The sequence below is a fragment of the Crotalus tigris genome, unplaced genomic scaffold, assembly GCF_016545835.1.
Source record: "Crotalus tigris isolate CLP2741 ecotype Arizona unplaced genomic scaffold, ASM1654583v1 scf7180000019599.1365583, whole genome shotgun sequence".
Taxonomy (NCBI): domain Eukaryota; kingdom Metazoa; phylum Chordata; class Lepidosauria; order Squamata; family Viperidae; genus Crotalus; species Crotalus tigris.
This window is the reverse complement of record NW_024097615.1, coordinates 1,188,037-1,207,861: the sequence shown is the minus strand read 5'-3', so window position 1 is coordinate 1,207,861 and position 19,825 is coordinate 1,188,037. Positions and strand designations below refer to the sequence as shown.

At 46.5% G+C, this 19,825-nt stretch overlaps 1 protein-coding gene across 21 annotated transcripts in view; it reads left to right on the top strand.

Moving 5' to 3' along the window:
• TNK2 (tyrosine kinase non receptor 2) overlaps positions 1 to 19,825 on the top strand; it is a 134,134-nt gene that overhangs the window by 26,564 nt on the left and 87,745 nt on the right. Inside the window, exon 5 of one of the 21 annotated variants that reach the window (XM_039363795.1) lies at positions 6,231 to 6,366. The exons of 17 other annotated variants lie outside the window; for them this stretch is intronic. Coding sequence is in view for 2 of the 4 variants with exons in the window: in XM_039363787.1 (XP_039219721.1) it covers positions 2,214 to 2,468 (255 nt within the window). In the remaining 2 variants the exon portion in view is untranslated. Of the gene's footprint in view, positions 1 to 1,521; positions 2,469 to 6,230; positions 6,367 to 12,652; positions 13,414 to 13,467; positions 14,807 to 19,825 lie in introns of those variants that run through there. 3 more of the 21 variants (XM_039363787.1, XM_039363794.1, XM_039363797.1) reach the window with 3 other exon arrangements.

Below are 19,825 nucleotides of genomic sequence, written 5' to 3'. Positions count from 1 at the left end.
GAATTCCTGAGCCAGCGTGGGGGAACAATGGCCCCTTCATGGCCTGAGGACTTCAACTCCCAGAATTCCTCAGCCTGTGTGGGGGAACTATGGCCCCTTCATGGCTTGCGAACTTCAGCTCCCAGAATTCCTCAGCCAGCATGGGGGAACAATGGCCCCTTCATGGCTTGCGAACTTCAGCTCCCAGAATTCCTCAGCCAGCATGGGGGAACTATGGCCCCCTCATGACTGGTGAACTTCAACTCCCAGAATTCCTCAGCCAGCGTGCCTGGCTGAGGAATTCTGGGAATTGAAGTCCACAAGTCATCAAAGGGCCAAGTTTGAAGACCCCTTGCTCACATCATTCAAGAACCCCAATTAGTCAACTTTCGAGTTGGCCTGATTCTCACAACCCTCAGGACAGCTTCACCCGATGGGTTTGTTTTATTTATTTAGGAGACTGTTTTGATCCCATCTTTTATCATTTTGATAAATAAATCAAGGAGGCAAACATAACGCTCCTTCCTTCCTCCTCTTTTTCCCCAGAACAACAACCCTGTCAGGTAGGTTGGGTCGACTTGAATTCAGGTCTCTCTGCTCCTAATCCAGCCCCTTTACCCTCAGTTTGTGCCGTCGCTCCATTTTAACCTTTCTCTTCAGCTTCTGAAGACTTGGTCAGTTTGTGGGGAGGCTGGAACAGTTTGAGAGTGTTGCAGCATTTGGATTTATTATTGCAGAAGGAAAAAAAATGGTTTTAAAATCTGCGTGATTCAGCAGAGGGAGGGAGGAAGGAAGGAAGAAGATGGTAAGGTAAGAAGGAAGGGAGAGAGGCTGGGTGGGAGCAGGAAAGGAAGGAAAGGAAGGAGGAGGGAGGGAAGAGATGGAAAGTGAGGGAGGGAGGGCGAGTGGATGGGAGGGAGGAATGAGAAGGAGGGAGGAAGGAATGAGAAGGAGGGAGGAAGGAAGGAAGGAGATGAAAGCGAGGGAGGGCGAGAGGATGAAAGGAAGGGGGAGGGAGGGAGGAATGAGAAGGAGGAAGGAAGGAAGAGATGGAAAGCAAGGGAGGGAGGGCGAGAGGATGGGAGGAAGGAAAGAAGGGAAAAGATGGAAAGGGAGGGAGGGCGAGAGGATGAGAGGAAGGGGGAGGGAGAAAAAAATGAGAAGGAGGGAGGAAGGAAGGGAAGATGGAAAGGGAGGGAGGGCGAGGATGGGAGGAAGGAAAGGGAGGGGGAGGGAGAAAGGAATAAGAAGGAGGGAGGGAAGAGATGGAAAGCAAGGGAGGGAGGACAAGTGGATGAGAGGAAAGAAGAGGGAGGAATGACGGAGAGGAAGGAAGGGAAGAGGTGGAAAGCAAAGGGGCAAGTGGATGGGAGGAAGGAAAGGAAGGGAGGGAGGAATGAGGGAGAAAGGGAAGGGAAGAGATGGAAAGCAAGGGAGGGAGGGCGAGAGGATGGGAGCAAGGAAGGAAGGAAAAGGGGAGGGAGGAATGGGAAGGAGGAAGGAAGGAAAGAAATAGAAAGCAAGGGAGGGTGGTGGGTAGGAGCAAGAAAGGAAGTAAAAGGGAGGAACAGGATGGAGGAAAGAAAGAAAAAGGTAGAGAAAGAAAGAAAAAGATCAAGCAACCTTACCTTCTATTGTACCCTGATCAATAAATAGTTTATTTTGTGAATAAACCTCACTGGTTTGAAGAGATGCTTCCAGATTCCTTCTCTGTTCTTTCCACGGAACTGGCCTCCCATTTCTTCTCCCCCTTTCCCCTTCCTTGCCCTATGTGTGTTTGTGTGTGTGGGGGGGGGGCGTATTCCAAGCCTGCAGAGAGACGCGTGAAAAGCAAGGAAAACTCGGCAGGAGAAGGGCGGAAAGAGCAGCCCGCCTGCAGGCCAAGTTCACACCCTGCGCAGTGGCGCCTTCCCCTCTTCTGCCCCACAGTGCCCCCCCCCTCGCCTCCTCCTCCTCCCCTGCTTCTGCCATTGGGGGATTGCGTGATGCTCCCCTCCCTCCTGACCCTTTCTGGGTGGGGGCTTCCTTCCCCCCCTCCCCCAGCTCCTTTTGCATCAGCTCAGCCTGGGAGCAGCGCAGCAGCGCAGCGGCATCCGTGGGAGAAGCCCGCCTCCCATCGCTATGGCGACCGGATGCAGGCTGGCTGGGGACCAGCCCGGTGCCTGAAACTGAAAGGATGGAGAAGGAGAAGGCAGGAATGGCTGACTCACCCTGATGCCTAGGCCGGGGTGGTGATGGTAGGGGGGGCGAGGGCTCCGGAGCTCCGTGCCCTTCCCTCGCCCGTTTCTGAAACCAGGGATCATCCGCTGGCAGAAATTGGGGTTCTGGTTGTCCTGCTGGGCAGAATGGGGGACAAGGCGGATTACCAGCGGCTGGCCAGCGGGGAAGAGGAGGAGGTGGAAGGGCTCGGGCGGACGGCTTCGGCCAGCTTGGCAAGCTCCCTCCTTCCGGGGCCCAGACCCGACGTGTTGGCAGTGCCAGGGCAGAGGGTCAGTATGAGATGGAATGCAATCTCTCTCTCTCTCTCTCTCTCTCTCTCTCTCTCTCTCTCTCTCTCTCTCTCTCTCTCTCTCTCTCTCTCTCTCTCTCGCTTTCAGCTCTATCATCTCTGCCCATCCATCTTATCTATTCTATCTACCTATTTATCAATCTACCATCTGTTTATCATCTATAGCCATTGAGCTGTGTAGCCAGTCATTATCTCTGTCTATCTCTATCCTCCGTTATCATCTGTCTACTATATTGAATTGTCTAGTTATCATCTCTAGTCCATATCTAGCTATCAGCTGTCTCTTTACCTCTGTCTGTCTATCACCTACCTACATCTGTCTGTCTCTTGTCCGTCCATCTATCCATCCATCATCTATCATATCTTTCTCTTTACTTGCCTACCTACCTGTCATCTATATCATGTAACTATCATCTATAGCTATCCATCTATTCTATTATGTTCTATATATCTGTCATTATGTATTTATCATGTATCTATCATGTTCCTATCGTCTGTCTGTAGCTATCTATCTGTTTATCTTTATCATGTATTTATCATGGATAAATCTATATCTGTAGCTATCTTGTATCTAGCTATGTCTATCATGTATTTATCATGTCTCTATCATGGATATCATCTATAGCTATCTATCTAGTATCTACTTATGTCTATTATTATGTATTTATCATGTGTTTATTATGGACATCATCTATCTGTCTGTATCCATCTATATCTATCTATCTCTTTCTATCTTTATCATGTCTCTATCATGGATATCATCTATAGCTATCTATCTAGTATCTACTTATGTCTATTATGTATTTATCATGTGTCTATTATGGACATCATCTGTCTGTCTGTATCCATCTATATCTATCCGTCTATCTTTATCATGTATCTATCAAGGATATCATCTATAGCTATCTACCTATCTTGTATCTACCTATGTCTATCATTATGTATTTATCATGTATCTATCATGTTCCTATCGTCTGTCTGTCTGTATCTGTCTGTCTGTCTTTATCATGTCTTTATCATGGATAAATCTATATCATCTATAGCTATCTTGTATCTAGCTATGTCTTATCATTAGGTATTTATCATGTATCTATCATGTACCTACCGTCTGTCTCTCTCTCTCTATTGATCGATCGATCGATCGATCTCATGTATCTAGAATTCGAAGACCATGCATCTCACTCAGAGCGATGAATTTAGAGGGGTTTTGTAGCTTCCTCATCTCTAACAGGCCCCATTGCCTTTTTTTTTTTTTTTTTTTTTTGGAAAGAACGCTGTGTTTTGTGCCAGCGGACCCTTGCAGCTGCAGGGGTCTTGTCAGCCCCCCCCCCCCGCGCAGACAGCAAGGAGACCTTGCTGGAAGGCTCTGGAGTTCAAAGCTGTTTCCCTTCTTTCTTGCATGATTTAAGGAAGGAAGGAAGGAAGGAACTCCGCCCAGGCCACCTTTCCCAATGTGGCCTTCCGCCCGCGCTGAAGTTCTCCTCTGGGCTGGAGATAGTAGTAGTAGTAGTAAAGTTGGAAGGGACCTTGGAGGTCATCTAGTCCAACCCCCTGCTCAGGCAGGAAACCCTACACCATTTCGGACAAATGGCTGTCCAGTCTCTTCTTCAATACTTCCAGTATTGGAGCATTTACTGCTTCTGGAGGTAAATGCTCCAACACTGGAAGTTTTTAAGAAGAAGACTGGACAGCCATTTGTCCGAAATGGTGTAGAGATGATGGGAACTGGGTTGCTGAACACCCAACAGACCATGTTTCCACTACCGCTATTGTTTTCCAGAATCTCTCTGCAAAGCTTTTAGCTTTATTCTCCCCCCCCCCTGTTCCCCCCAATTATTTATTTATTAAACTTTAGGGCACACATCTCCCCTACAAGGTTGACCTGTATTTTGGTTTTTTAATACTGGTTTTCAAAAGCAAGGCTGCTTTTTTACATTGTCGGCATAACCAGGTTAAGTTGGAGACTTCGCTGCGTTCACACAAAATGACGAGCTGAGTCAAAGTTAACCTTGGTTAGATTTTTCCTGGTTTGGATGGTGGTTTGCACTGATGGGTGAGTTGGTGGTTTGTCGTAGTGTCTGAAACCAGTTTGCAGAGGAATAAAGGGTGGTGGGTTTTTTTTTTTTTTAAAATAGCACTACCAAAAATAAGCCGAAGCAATAAGATGGTGATTGGCCACTAAAAGTAATTTTTAAAAAAGTATTTCTAAAGTAAGGAGAAATTTCCTGACATTGAGAACAATGAAATGGAACAACCTCTCTCCAGAAGTTGTGAATGCTCCAACACTAGAAGTTTTTAAGAAGAGACTATCTGAAATGGTATAGGGTTTCCTGCCTGAGCAGGGGGTTGGACTAGATGACCTCCAGGGTCCCTTCCACCACCACCACCATCATCATTATTAATAAATAATTCCAAAATAACAGAACCGATAGCGAGGAAATTCCCACATCCCTAAACGGCTTTCGTGTCACACGAACCTTATTCCTTTTTTTTTTTTGACAAAACGACTAAATGACAGATCAGTTCTAAACGATTCGTTTAGCGACCGTTCAAAGATACGTCGCTGGAATAAAAGGGACTTACCTCCGTTTTTCATACTTAACCACCATCGTCGCATCCCTACAATCAGGTGAACAAAATTCAGACACCTAGCAACTGGTTCCTATTTAGGACGGTCGCAGTGTCATGTGTGTGCATGCGTGTCACGTGATCCCCTTTTGCGACAAGCAACGTTAATGGGGGGCAGCCAGATTCACTTAACTGCCAGCTTAACAACTGCAGGGATTCCGTTAGCAACTGTGCCATGAAGAGTCATAAAACGGGGCAAAACCCTCTTAGCAACCGCCTCGCTTAACGACATAAATTTTGGAGGCTCCGTTGCGGTCGTAAGGCGAGGACTACCTATATTTTCCCATTTCTTGGGCAGGAGCTCAAAGAGTATACCGAGCCCATCATCCCACCCAAGACTACAGAGGGATTTAACTACTGGAATCCCCATCCACAGTGGGTACCGCCAAAGTCTGGAGCGGAGCATCCTCTCCCCCCCCGCACAGCCTCTGATCGTGGCCTTTACGGGGGGGGGGGCTTGTATCCAGGGCAGCCATTGTGAGGTGGGACACTCCCAGCTCACTTAGTGACGTGAACCAGAATCTCCGGAAGGGCAGGTTAATCCGGATTCTGGTCTTTTCCAAAAGTGTACACAAGCTCCGAATGGGCGTGAACACGATGGTCCAGATTCCTCTTCGGGGGACGCGGGGAGGGGGCGGGCAAGGCAAATGGGGAGGGGGAGGATGTGAAGTTCAGAAAGAAGAAGGCTGGAGAAAAGCTACAACGGAGTTTGTTTAAAATCTGCTTTTTTTTGTCCACCACCCCCTCTTTTCGTTCTTCTTAGCCTGCCTCTCTTAAGGGGGTCTCCAGAATCAGAAGGTCTGAATTTGGATGGGTGGGTGGATGGATTTGGGGTGAAGGGCAGGAATTCCTCCCCCACCCCGGTTTTCAAAATTTGGGGAGCATCAAGAGCTGAGCCATGGGGTGAACGTGGAGAACTTGACTTTTCGATGCCGGCCGGGCAGAGAGATGGGAGATGGTGTCCGGGGGAAGGGGGGGGTTGGGGGCTTTTGCTGGAAATTTTTTTTGGGGGGGGCTTCGGGAGGATGGGGGGTGGGCTGGGTCTCTCTGGTGGCTGTGCTTATTCGTGGGAATTGATGTCGATCTTGTTTGTATTACGATCCTGTTAAAATAGGGTTTGCCAACACAGCGGGGGAATTCTGGGAGTTGAAGTCCGCGCCTCTCAAAGTTGCTAACTGTTGGCAAATACTTATCTTCCATGCTGACTGGAGAATTCTGGGAGTTGGTTTACGTCTCTGAAAATCGCTAAGGTTGGCAAATACTTATCTTCCGTGTTGGCATGAAAGCTGGGATGGATGGATGGATGAAAGCTGGGATGGATGGATAGATATGTATGTATGGATAGATAGATAGATGTAGATATGGATGGATAGATAGATAGAAGTAGATATGGATGGATAGGTAGATATAGATGGATGGATGGATAGATAGATAGAGATGGATAGATATGGACGAATGATGGATGGATGGATAGATAGATAGAGATGGATGGATAGATATGGACGGATGGATAGATAGATAGACAGAGTGAGATAGATATGGATAGATAGATATGGATGTAGATATGTATAGATCAGTAGTTCTCAACCTTTTTAATGCCGTGACCCCTCAACCAGTCGTAAGTCGAGGACTACTCAACCGGTCGTAAGTCGAGGGCTACTCAACTGGTGCAGCACCATTTGCAGAATGGGACTTTTGGCGGGCTCAGCAGGGCAGAGACAACCTGGACAACTCCTATTGGCTTTGGAAAGCCAATAGAATTAGACTCTATTCAAGAGAGTCTATTCTATTGGCTTTCGAAAGCCAATAGAATAAAAGGGAATAGCACAGCTAAGAAAAAGGGGGAAAAAATGGCGGACTGCGTTGTTTGGCGACCCCCGTGAAATGGTCGTTCGACCCCAAATAGGGTCCCGACCCACAAGTGGAGAACCACTGGTATAGATAGATATGTAAAAGATAGATATGGATGGATGGATGGATGGATGGATAGAGAGACAGGAAGGAAGGAAGGAAGGAAGGAAAGAAAGAAAGAAAAAGAAAGAAAGAAAGAAAGAAAGAAAGAAAGAAAGAAAGAAAGAAAGAAAGAAAGAAAGAAAGGATTGTGCTTTCCCTGACTGGTGAGAACCAGAGACAATATCTGGGCAGCCTTGTGGTAAACAGCAGCTAGAGGCGATTTCTGCAGACGGCTGGACCGGAGGGCCCTCAAGCTGCATTGGCAGGAAATTAGGACATCCCTAAAGAGCAGCTCTTGAGCAAAAGTGACAACTTGTTTTTCCTGCCTTGCCCCTCAAACAGATTTTTGGGGGGGGGGTCAGCTCTGCTGCAAGGGAGGACACCTGGAGCCGCGCATGCAATAATTAAGAGGGAAGCCAGGTGCCCTCAATTCCTGGCAGGTGCAAAGGAAATTCACTTTTGGCCAATCTGCCCTATTACCGGGTATACAGGTAGCTCTCCACCTACCACCACAATAGAACCCCAAATTTCCATTAAGAGTGGAGCAGTGCAGCATAGAATGGAACAGAATAGAAGAAGGAATAGGACAGAAATAGAAAGAATAGAATAGAATAGAATAGAATAGAATAGAATAGAATAGAATAGAATAAATAGAATAGAATTACAGAATAGAATAAAATAGAATAGAGAATGGAATGGAATAGGATAGGATAGGAATGGGATAGGATAGGCTTTCCTGCCTGAGCAGGGGGTTGGATTAGATGACCTCCAAGGCCCCTTCCAACATTATTATTATTATGGATTATCGCACAGTCAGCCAGATGTTCAGACTGGATTTGGCATTTTGTCTACCTATCGAGTCCTTACCCAGGACCTGGGATAGGCAGATGTGGATGTTTTATGGTATTACAGATATCGTCGCAGGATGGAAGCAGTTCCTAATAAGGCCGCCTTTTGCAATTGACTAATAGCGAATTTGTCAATGCCAATGGTGTTCAAGTGGTGCTCCAGTTGTTTTGGGATTGCACCCAAGGAGCCTATGACTATTGGTACTACCCTTGCTTGCTTTTGCCACAGTCTTTCTATTTCTATTTGTAGGTCTTTGTATTTTGTTATCTTCTCCAGTTCTTTCTCTTCTATTCTGCTATCTCCAGGCACTGCCACGTCCACTATCCAGACTTTTTGTCTTTCTTATCGACAATTGTTAAGTCTGGGGTGTTATGTTGCAGGTGCTTGTCTGTTTGAATTCTGAAGTCCCAGAGCAGTTTAATTTTATCATTTTCTATGACTTTCTCTATTTTATGATCCCACCAGTTTTTGCTTACAGGCAAATGATATTTTTTGCAGATCTTCCAATGCACCATTGTTGCTACTTTGTCATGCCGCTGCTTGTAATCAGTCTGTGCAATCTTCTTGCAACAGCTTACCAAGTGGTCCACTGTTTCTTCAGCTTCTTTGCATAGGCGGCACTTACTGTCTGTTGCTGTCTTCTTTATTATTATTATTATTATTATTATTATTATTGATCATTGCACAGTCAGCCAGATGTTCAGACTGGATTTGGCATTTTGTCTACCTATCGAGTCCTTACCCAGGACCTGGGATAGGCAGATGTGGATGTTTGATGGTATTACAGATATTGTTGCAAGATGGGATTATTATTATTATTATTATTATTGATCATTGCACAGTCAGCCAGATGTTCAGACTGGATTGGCATTTTTGTCTACCTATCGAGTCCTTACCCAGGACCTGGGATAGGCAGATGTGGATGTTTGATGGGATATTACAGATATCATCACAGGATGGAAGCAGTTCCTAGTAAGGCCGCCTTTTGCAATTGACTGATGGTGAATTTGTCAATGCTGATGATGGTGTTCCAGTGGTGCTCCAGTTGTTTTGGGACCGCACCCAAGGCGCCTATGACTATTGGTACTACCCTTGCTTGCCTTTGCCCCAGTCTTTCTATTTGTAGGTCTTTGTATTTTATGATCTTCTCCAGTTCTTTCTCGTCTATTCTGCTGTCTCCACGTCTACTATCCGGACTTTTTTGTCTTTCTTATCGTTGTTGTTGTTATTAAACCCACGCAACCCCACCCCCATCCTTCTTTTCTCTATCTAGACTGGCCATTCCCAAATCTTGCAACCGTTCTTCCTTTGTTTCAGCCTCCAGGCCTTTAATCATCTTAGTTGCTCTTCTCTGCACTTTTTTTTCCCCAAGTCTCAACTTTTCTGTTTGCCAAGCTTCAGAAGTGTGCGAGTACAGAGTGCAGAGAAGAGCAACAAAGATGATCAGGGGACTGGAAGCTAAAACATACAAGGAACGGCTGCTGGAATTGGCTATGTCTAGTTTAACGAAGAGAAGGACGAGGGGGGACATGATAGCAGCCTTCCACTCTCTCAGGGGCTGCCCCAAAGAAGAGGGAGTCAAGCTCTTCTCCAAAGCGCCTGAAGGCAGAACAAGAAGCAATGGATGGAAACTCATCAAGGAGAGAAGCAACCTGGAACTGACATTTAGAACAATGAACCCAGTGGAACCACCTGCCTCCAGAAGCAGTAAATGCTCCAACGCTGGAAGTTTTTAAGAAGAGACTGGACAGCCCTTTGTCTGGAACGGTATAGGGTCTCCTGCCTGAGCAGGGGGTTGGACTAGATGACCTCCAAGGTCCCTTCCATCTCTATTCTGATTGATTGATATGAAGAACAGTTGCAGGATATGAGTATGTCTCTAGTTTAATGAAGAGAAGGACGAGGGGGGACAGGATAGCAGCTTTCCAGTATCTCAGGGGCTGCCCCAAAGAAGAGGGAGTCAAGCTATTTTCCAAAGCACCTGAAGGCAGGACAAGAAGCAACAGATGGAAATTCATCAAGGAGAGAAGCAACCTGGAATTAAGGAAAAACTTCCTGACAGTGAGAACAATTAATCAGTGGAACAGCCTGCCTCCAGAAGCGGTGGCTGCTCCAACATTGCACGTTTTTAAGGAGAGACTGGACAGCCATTTGTCTGAAATTTTACAGGGTTTCCTGCTTGAGCTGGGGGTCAGACTAGATGACCTCCGAGGTCCCTTCCAACTCGGTTATTTGGTTTAGTCCACGAGCGATCAAGTGGCCTGGGGCCAGAATTGCGGTTTTGGAAAGCCAGGGATTCTGTCCAGTAAACAGGAAGACCTTGATAGCCCCCGATTGGCCTTCCCCTATCCCTTTGCAGAAGTGCTGATCTTCGATCCAGCCAGCTGTTCTCCCTGGGGTCCGTCTGGAAGACTGAAAGAGCACAGTGTGCAGCTGCCAGGACAGTTCGGAGGCTTCGTGGACAAACACATCGCTCGGCCTCCTCCTTGCCCAGCTGTGTTGACAAGAGAGAGAGACCCAAGAACTAGGAGGTGCTTTACCCCGTGCTGCTAGTCCTCAGCGTGCTTTTGCAGCAGGACAGGACCCTTCCCACACAGTTCCCAGGAGCTGGGTCAAAGAGATTGGCTTAAAAGCAACGTTTAGCAAATCAGCGGCCCGTTTCTCTCTGTCCAGGAGAGAGATTTGGACTAACAACAACAAGAACAACAATAAAAGTTGGAAGGGATCTTGGAGGTCATCTAGTCCAACCCCCTAACCACAGTAGAGTTGTTCGTAAATGCTTCGTTTGCCATCAGAACTGCTGCAGGAATTGGAAATGTTTAATGAAAAGAAGGACTAAGGGTGACATGATAGCGGCCTTCCAATATTTGGGGGGGGGGCTGCCACAAAGATGGGGGGGGGTCAGCTTGTTCTCCAAAGCGCCTGAAGGCAGAACAAGAAGCAACGGATGGAAACTGATGAAGGAGAGAAGCAACATGGAATTAAGGAGAAATTTCCTCACTGTGAAAACAATTAGCCAGGGGAACCACCTGCCTCCAGAAGCGCTGAATGCTCCAACAGTGGAAGCTTTTAAGAAGAGACTGGACAGCCATTTGTCTGAAAGGGTTTCCTGCCTGAGCAGGGGGTTGGACTAGATGACCTCCAAGGTCCCTTCCAGCTCTCTTTGGATTCTGATCGAGTGCACAAGAGCCAGGACTGGGTGGGATTTGCAAAGTCAATTTGGAACAAGAACTTAAGAATCCTAACGCTGGAAGGGACCTCGGTGGTCTTCCAGCCCAATGCAGCAGCCTTACAACCAACCATCCTGGCCAATTTTTTTTTTTTCCCCAGCCTCTTCCATTTTCTTCAATTGGACTAGAAACGCTTCCTGTTTTTGCCAGCCTGTGTCCTCCATCCCGGGAATCTTGGCAGCAGAGACCGGTGTTTTTGTGTTTCTGTCTCATCCCCGGGGCGAAAGCGTGTGGCGTGGCTCCTTCCAGTCCCCTTCGGCCAGCATCGCTCCGCCTTGCCTGTGTGTGTGTGTGTGTTTGTGTGTCCCAATCCTCTGTCTGGTTTGGCTGCCCAGGAAAGCAGCTCAATCCCAAACTGCTTCGGCTTTTCAGGAATCTGGAGGGTGGAAAGCCGCCGGGAAGCCTTTTTGCAAAATCCCTGCCGGAGCCTCACAGGAAATGGTCTGTCCGGGCCGCTGTTAAATGTGACCTCCCTGGCAGCCACCCCAACCGAGCATTCCCGGCGACTACCATGGGGTCTGTGTTGCAGGCTGGCCGATGGGCCGGAGCAGAGGGAGGGGGGTGTGGGAACCTCCCCAAGGACTGACCGGAGGGGAGGAGAGGATGAACAAACACGCCTGCTGGCACGCCAAAGTCTCGGCCTTGAAGCACAACAAGTTCATTTTTTATTTTATTTTTTTTTGTATGTGCAAGGAGAATCGTCTTTGCACGAACCCTCTGCTCTGCTGAGCGGGGGGGGGGGGAAATCCGGATTATTCTCACATATACACACACTCTCTCTTTTTCTCTCCCCCCCCCAATTATTCACACACACACACACACACTCCCCCCATTATTCACACTCTCTCGCTCCCCCCCCCATTATTCCCACATACACACACTCTCCCCCCCCATTATTCCCACGTACACACACACACACTCCCTCTCTCCCTGGATTATTCATTCTCTCTCTCTCTCTCTCTCTCTCTCTCTCTCTCTCTCTCACACACACACACACACACACACCAAGTCCCGTGGAGGAGGTTTTGTCTGGCGTGGGCTGGGGCAAGCAGGAAGATAGTGGCTGGAGGATTCGGAGGTTTCTGAAGCTCTCTCGGAGAAGAAGCAACAACGGATGGAAGCTGACCCAAGAGAGAAGCAACCTGGAATTCAGGAGAAGCTTCCTAACAGCGAGGACAATTAATCGGTGGAACAGCTTGCCACCAGAAGTTGTGAGTGCTTCGTCACTGGAGGATTTTAAAGAAGAGATGGGACAACCACCTGTCTGAAATTGTAAAGGGTTGCCTGCTTGAACAGGGGGGGTTGGACTAGAAGACCTCCAAGGTCCCTCAGGGGCCGCCACAAAGAAGAGGGAGTCCACCTCCAAAGCGCCCGAAGGCAGGACAAGAAGCAACGGATGGAAACTCACCGAGGAGAGAAGCAACCTGGAACTAAGGAGACATCTAACAGTGAGGAGAATTAACAATTAACCAGTGGAACATCTCCAGAAGTTGTGGGTGCTCCATCACTGGAGATTTTTAAGAAGAGTCTGGACAGCCGTTTGTCTGGAAAGGTATAGAGTCTCCTTCTTGAGCAGGGGGCTGGACTAGAAGACCTCCGAGGTCCCCTTCCAGCTCTATTCTGATCGACTGAGAAGGATGGCGCAACGGATAGTTTGCTGGTGGATCCAGGTTTCCATCCCTGCGGCCTCCCCCCGCCCAGGATGGAAAATGGGGTCCTTGCAAGGGAATTTGAGAGCCCGTGTGCCTAGATAAGGTTCTGCTTGCTTCAGTCCTGGATCATTTGGGGAGATTGATTGAATCTTTTATAACCGGACTAGTTCAAGGATTTGGCTTCTTCGTCCCTCGTTGTGGCACTTAAAATTCCAGAACTGAGACGGACAAAGTCTGGTTGGGTAGCAAAGACCAACATCTCCAAAGCACCAGAAGCCAGGATGAAAAACGACGGACGGAAACTCCTCAAGGGGGGAAGCAACCTAGAAACGAAGGAGGACAAACATTCCCGACAGTGAGAACAATTCACCAGTGGAACTACCTGCCTCCAGAATTCCTGGGTGCTCCAACAGTGGAGGTGTTCCAGAAGGGACTGGACAACCGTCTGTCCGAAATGGTATATAGGGTCTCTTGCCTGAGCAGGGGGTTGGACTAGAAGACCTTGCGAGGTCCCTTCCGACTTGGTTACTGTGTCATCTGCCCAGCCAGGATGCAGCGTTTCGAGGCTTGGCGTCGCTCTCTCCCTTTTCTTTCCCGTTTCCGGCTTTACAAGGTAAGGAAGCCCCAGATATCGGAAGCACCCTCAAATTTCCCTTCGGCTCAGTTTTCTCCCCTTCGCAGGGTGTCTTCGGTTCCAGCATGCAGCTTGGCTTGCTTGCTAGAATCACCTCCTGTCCTCCTCTCTCTGGGGAGCAATCTGCAGCGCGCACACACACACACCTTGTGCTGGTTGGGCGCAATACGACAGTGGGATTCAGTCAAATTTTGACCGTGGGATGCTGCAACGGTTGTAAGTAAGAGGACTGATTGTAAATGATTTTTTTTAGTGCGGAACGGTCGCTAATTCAAGCAGTTGTAATTCGAGACCTACTTGTAGATCAGAATTTGTACAGAAAGTCTAGATTCGGAGGCCTGTCCGTCATAAACCCGAGGACTGATGGTAAGTTACTTTTTTTAGTGCCAAACTGTCAGTAACCAAGTGGTTGTAAGTTGAGGCCTATTTGTAGATCAGAATTTGGTACGGAAAGTCTAGATTCGGAGGCCTGTCCGTCATAAACCCGAGGACTGATTGCAAATCACTTTTTTTTAGTGCCAAACTGTCAGTATAACCAAGTGGTTGTAAGTTGAGGCCTATTTGTAGATCAGAATTTTGCACGGAGAGTCTAGATTTGAAGGCCTATCTGTCATAAACCCGAGGACTGATTGTAAGTTACTTTTTTTAGTGCCATACTGTCAGTAACCAAGTGGTTGTAAGTTGAGGCCTATTTGTAGATCAGAATTTTGCACGGAAAGTCTAGATTTGAAGGCCTGTCCGTTATAAACCCGAGGACTGATTGCAAATCACTTTTTTTTAGTGCCAAACTGTCAGTATAACAAGTGGTTGTAAGTTGAGGCCTATTTGTAGATCAGAATTTTGCACGGAAAGTCTAGATTTGAAGGCCTGTCCGTCATAAACCCGAGGACTGATTGTAAGTTACTTTTTTTAGTGCCAAACTGTCAGTAATCAAGTGGTTGTAAGTTGAGGCCTATTTGTAGATCAGAATTTTGCACGGAAAGTCTAGATTTGAAGGCCTGTCCGTTATAAACCCGAGGACTGATTATAGGTCACTTTTTTTAGTGCCAAACTGTCAGGAACCAAGTGGTTATGGAAAGTCTAGATTCAGAGGCCTGTCTGTCATAAACCTGAGGACTGATTGTAAGTCGCTTTTTAAAGTGTCAGATGGTTGCTAATTCAAGCGGTTGTAAGTTAAGGCCTACTTGTAGATCAGAAAGAATAGGTTCAGAAGCCTGTCCGTCATAAACCTGAGGACTGATTGTAACTCCCTTTTTTCAGTGCCACACAGTGACTAACCAAGCGGTTATAAGTCGAGGCCTACTTATAGCTCAGACATTTCATGGAAAGAGTCGGTTCAGAGGCCTGCCCGTCATAAACCCGAGGACTGCTTGTAAGTCACTTTTTTTAAGTGCCAAACTCCCAGTAACCAAGCGGTTGTAAGTTGAGGCCTACTTATAGTTCAGAATTTGTATGGAAAGTCTTAGTTTCAGAGGCCTGTCCGTCATAAACCTGAGGACTGATTGTAAGTCACTTTTCTTAAGTGCCAATTTTTAAAGTACAACTTCAAGCAGTTGTAAGTTGAGGCCTACTTGTAGATCAGAAAGTCTAGGTTTGGAGGCCTGCCGTCATAAACCTGAGGACTGATTGTAAGGCCCTTTTTTCAGTGCCATACAGTGATTAACCAAGCGGTTATAAGTTGAGGCCTTGTAGCTCAGACATTTCACGGAAAAAGTCGGTTCGGAGGCCTGCCTGTCATAAACCTGAGGACTGCTTGTAAGTCACTTTTTTTAAGTGCCAAACTCTCAGTAACCAAGCGGTTGTAAGTTGAGGCCTACTTATAGTTCAGAATTTGTACGGAAAGTCTAGATTCGGAGGCCTGTCCATCATAAACCCGAGGACTGCTTGTAAGTCGCTTTTTTAAAGTGCCAGTTGGTTGCTAATTCAAGTGGTTGTAAGTTGAGGCCTACTTGTAGATCAGAAAGTCTAGGTTTGGAGGCCTGTCCGTCATAAACCCGAGGACTGCTTGTAAGTCACTTTCTTTCGGTCGGTCTACTTGTAGCTGAGGAAAGAGCAGGGTTGAAGGCCTGTCCGTCAAATATCCGCCGGCTTAGCTCGGCTCAACCTTATGCAAACAGATGTTCCCCAAATATGTGGGAACTGCAATGTGCAGAATTCCCAAATTGCGGAACGCCGGGCAATGCTGGCCGTTGATGGATGCTGGGTGAGAAAGGCCGAGTTGTGTAAGCTGCTTTCTTCTGGGCTCCTGTTGTAAACTTTCTCAGTGTTGCAATGGAAATAAGAGTGACCTGACCCAGTTCATCTCAAAACAACACCGGAGTTACTCATTGCTCATTTCCTCTCCAGACTCCGTAAGGTCATCTCTCGCCAAGGAATTCTTGGCAAAAAAATACTGTTTTTAATGGGTGCAACATCTGGGTTGCAATTCCTCCAGTGGGACCACGGGGGGCAGCAGAGAGCAATTCCTGGGTTTATTTATTTATTTATTTACGAGACTTATATACCGCTTTAAGTGCAAGCACTCTCTAAGCGGTGTACACCAGTAAGCAATGTATATATATATTTACATTGCCCCCAACAATCTGGGTCCTCATTTTACCTACCCGGAAGGATGGAAGGTTTCGGACAGGTGTCCGGATTCGGACATGCAGGTCAGAAAAACCTGTTTTGGCTATGCTGGGCAGGCTTCGAAGCAGGCTTGGCGAGGGTTTTTGTTGTCCTTTTGGAAGTGGAAAAATCCCACTCCTTCAAGAAGCAGAGTGGAAAAAGACCGGAAGGAGAGAAAGAAGAATCGGTCAAAAACAAAAGTGGATTTGATTTAGATCAAGTTGATTTCAATCACGATTACAATCACTAGTAAAAAGGCTTGATTTAAATCAGCCCGATTTAAATCTTGATTTTTAAAGAGCAGCTGTCATCTCTGTCCTGGTGACAGTCCCATTAGAATAATAATAATAATAGTAAAGTTGGAAGGGACCTTGGAGGTCATCTAGTCCAACCCCCTGCTCAGGCAGGAAACCCTACACCATTTCGGACAAATGGCTGTCCAGTCTCTTCTTAAAAACTTCCAGTGTTGGAGCATTTACTGCTTCTGGAGGCAGGCTGTTCCACTGATTAATTGTTCTCACTGTCAGGAAGTTTCTCCTTAGTTCTAGGTTGCTTCTCTCCTTGATTAGTTTCCACCCGTTGCTTATTGTCCTGCCTTCAGGTGCTTTGGAAAATAGCTTAATTCCCTCTTCTTTATGGCAGCCCCTGAGATATTGGAATACTGCTATCATGTCCCCCCTTGTCCTTCTCTTCGTTAAACTAGACATACCCAATTCTAGCAACCGTTCCTTATATGTTTTAGCCTCCAGTCCCCTAATCATCTTTGTTGCTCTTCTCTGTACTCTTTCTAGAGTCTCAACATCTTTTTTACATCGTGGTGACCAAAACTGGATGCCATATTCCAAGTGTGGCCTTACCAAGGCCTTGTAAAGTGGTATTAAACTTCACGTGATCTTGATTCTATCCCTCTGTTAATGCAGCCCAGCACTGTATTGGCCTTTTTGGCAGCTGCAGCACAGGGCTGCTCCCTTTACATTCCCTTTAATGGGATGGCTGGTGATGTGGTAGTGACACCACAAGGTGAGGGACGTGAGGGGCAGCAGGTGAGTGGATGCCCGCTAACAGGCGCTGCCAGGATGGATGTGAAATGACAGGTGCTTTTTAAATGTAAGGACTCGGTCTTGCTGGTGCTTAGAATCTTTAATATTATTATTTGCAAACAAAAGGAAGGTTTCCTGTTTAGAAGAATAAGCTGTTGGGTTAGTAAAACAGCGGATATCAGAACCGATTTTAGGTTAATCACGCATAGTTGGAGAACTGCTCCAATTCTTTTATTTAATTAAAACACTTGGGGCCGGTTCAGATGCCTTTCCCTTCAAACAATCCTACAGTTTGTAGTGTACATAGGTTTGCAAAACAATGGGATAAAGGAATGTTTCTGAACTTGGTTTTATGGTTTATCTCATGGTTACTTAACTGTGAAATTGTGTGAATGCATCAATGCAGTGCAAGTGATCTGAAGTTATCCCTCCTTCCTTTCCCCACTCTTGCTTCTTCCTTCCCTCCCTCCTTCCTTCCTTCCTTCCCTCCCCCACTCTTGCTTTCTCCCTCCCTCCCTCCCTCCTTTCTTTCTCCTTCCTTCCTTCCTTCCTTCCTTCCTTCCCTCTCTTCTCACTCCTTCCCTCCCTCCCTCTTTCCTTTCTTTCCCCATTCTTCCTTTCTCCTTCCTTCTGCCACTTTTGCTTTCTCACTCCTTCCTTCCCTCCCTCCCTCTTTCCTTTCTTTCCCCATTCTTCCTTTCTCCTTCCTTCCTTCCCTCCCCCAGTCTTGCTTTCTCACTCCTTCCTTTCCTCCCTCCCTCTTTCCTTTCTTTCCCCATTCTTCCTTTCTCCTTCCTTCCTTCTCTCCCCCACTCTTGCTTTCTCCCTCCCTCCCTCTTTCTTTTCTTTCCCCATCCTTCCTTCCTTTCCTCCTCCACTGTTGCTTTCTCACTCTTTCCTTTCCTTCCCTCCCTCCCTCTTTCCTTTCTTTCCCCATTCTTCCTTCCTTCCTTCCCCCCACTGTTGCTTTCTCACTCCTTCCTTCCTTCCCTCCCTCCCTCTTTCCTTTCTTTCCCCATTCTTCCTTTCTTCCTTCCCTCCCTTCCTTGCCCCACTCTTGCTTTCTTACTCTTTTCTTCCCTCCCTCCCTCCTTCCTTTCTTTCCCCACTCTTCCTTCCTGCCTTCCTTCCTTCCCTGCCATCCTCCACTCTTGCTTTCTTCTTTCCTTCCTCTTTTCTCTCTCTCTCTGTCTACCTCCCTCTTATTTCTATTTTTTTTCTCTCTTTTCACATCTCACTCTTTCTCCTACCCAGCTACCAGCGGTGCCTGTCATGCTGGATTAGCTTAATGCTTGCAGGCTTCGTCTTGCACCTGGCTGGTGCCACTTTTGTGATTCCTCCAGTGCTGTTGGCACAACTGCCTTTTCCGCACCCCAGAAAAATGGAGGAATTCAGTGCCCTGGGCAATGCCTGGCGTGGGCAGGCAGCCCCTGTGTCAGTGATCTGGGGGAACCATTGTTGTCTTTTGCAAGGCCTCTGGGTTGAAGGGACCCGGGGCGGATTTGTCCCACGGCCAAGGATGAACAGCTGCTGTCCTTGGAAAGGAGACAATCAGGCTTCCAGAAAGGGCAGATGTTCAACTGGGAGAGCGGTTGAATGGCCTTCAGATAGCGATAGCACACCTGCAGTTGCAGGCCAGCTGTGAAGGAGGCATGTCCGAAGGACAGAAGCCAAAACACGTTACAGATGCATAAATCATGCAAAGGAACTTGCAGATGGAAAGCTAGTAAGTCAAGGGATGGAGAGGCTAACCCCGGGAGGTCTTCAAACTTGGCCCTTTTATCATTGGCGTGCCTGGCTGAGGAATTATGGGAGTGGAAGTCCGCAAGTCACAAAAGGGCCAAGTTTGAAGACCCCTGGGCTAACCTGAAGAGCTAGCTTTCTAGGTGCGGGGCTGCCCCTTAAACATAGGTAGCTCAGCCCTTTGCAGGCGAATTGGAAAGAAAATCAGTCTTGAGTTTGCATGTTTATTTAAGAAATGTATATGGCTGCCTGTCTAGCGGTGGGGGGGGGATTCTGGGTGGCAGGCAACCACAATATCTGTTTGTCTGTCTCTGTCATCTGTCATCTATATCTAGCTATTATCTTTCTATCTAACTACTGTATATCTCTATATCTATCTATCTCTATCTATATCTCTATATATCTCTCTATATCTATCTATATCTATGTATTTATCTATATCATCTGTCATCTATATCTAGCTATTATCTTTCTTATATCTATCTATCTATATATCTCTATCTATCTATCTATCTATATCTCTCTATCTATCCTGTCATCTATATCTAGCTATTATCTTTTTCTATCTATCTATCTCTATCATCTGTCATCTATATCTAGCTATTATCATCTTTATCTAACTCTATATCTATCTCCATCTATCTATATCTCTCTATTTATATCTATATATCTATCTCTATCTCTATCATCTGTCATCTATATCTAGCTATTATCATCTTTCTATCTATCTAACTATATCTATCTATCTCTATCATCTGTCATCTATATCTAGCTATTATCATCTTTCTATCTATCTAACTATATCTATCTATCTATCATCTGTCATCTATATCTAGCTATTATCATCTTTCTATCTAACTATCTATATCTCTATCTCTGTATCTACATATCTCTATCTCTGTCATCTATATCTAGCTATTATCATCTTTCTATCTATCTAATTCTATCTATCTGTCTGTCTGTCTGTCTAATTAAAAAGAAACATGTTGAGGCTTTTATAA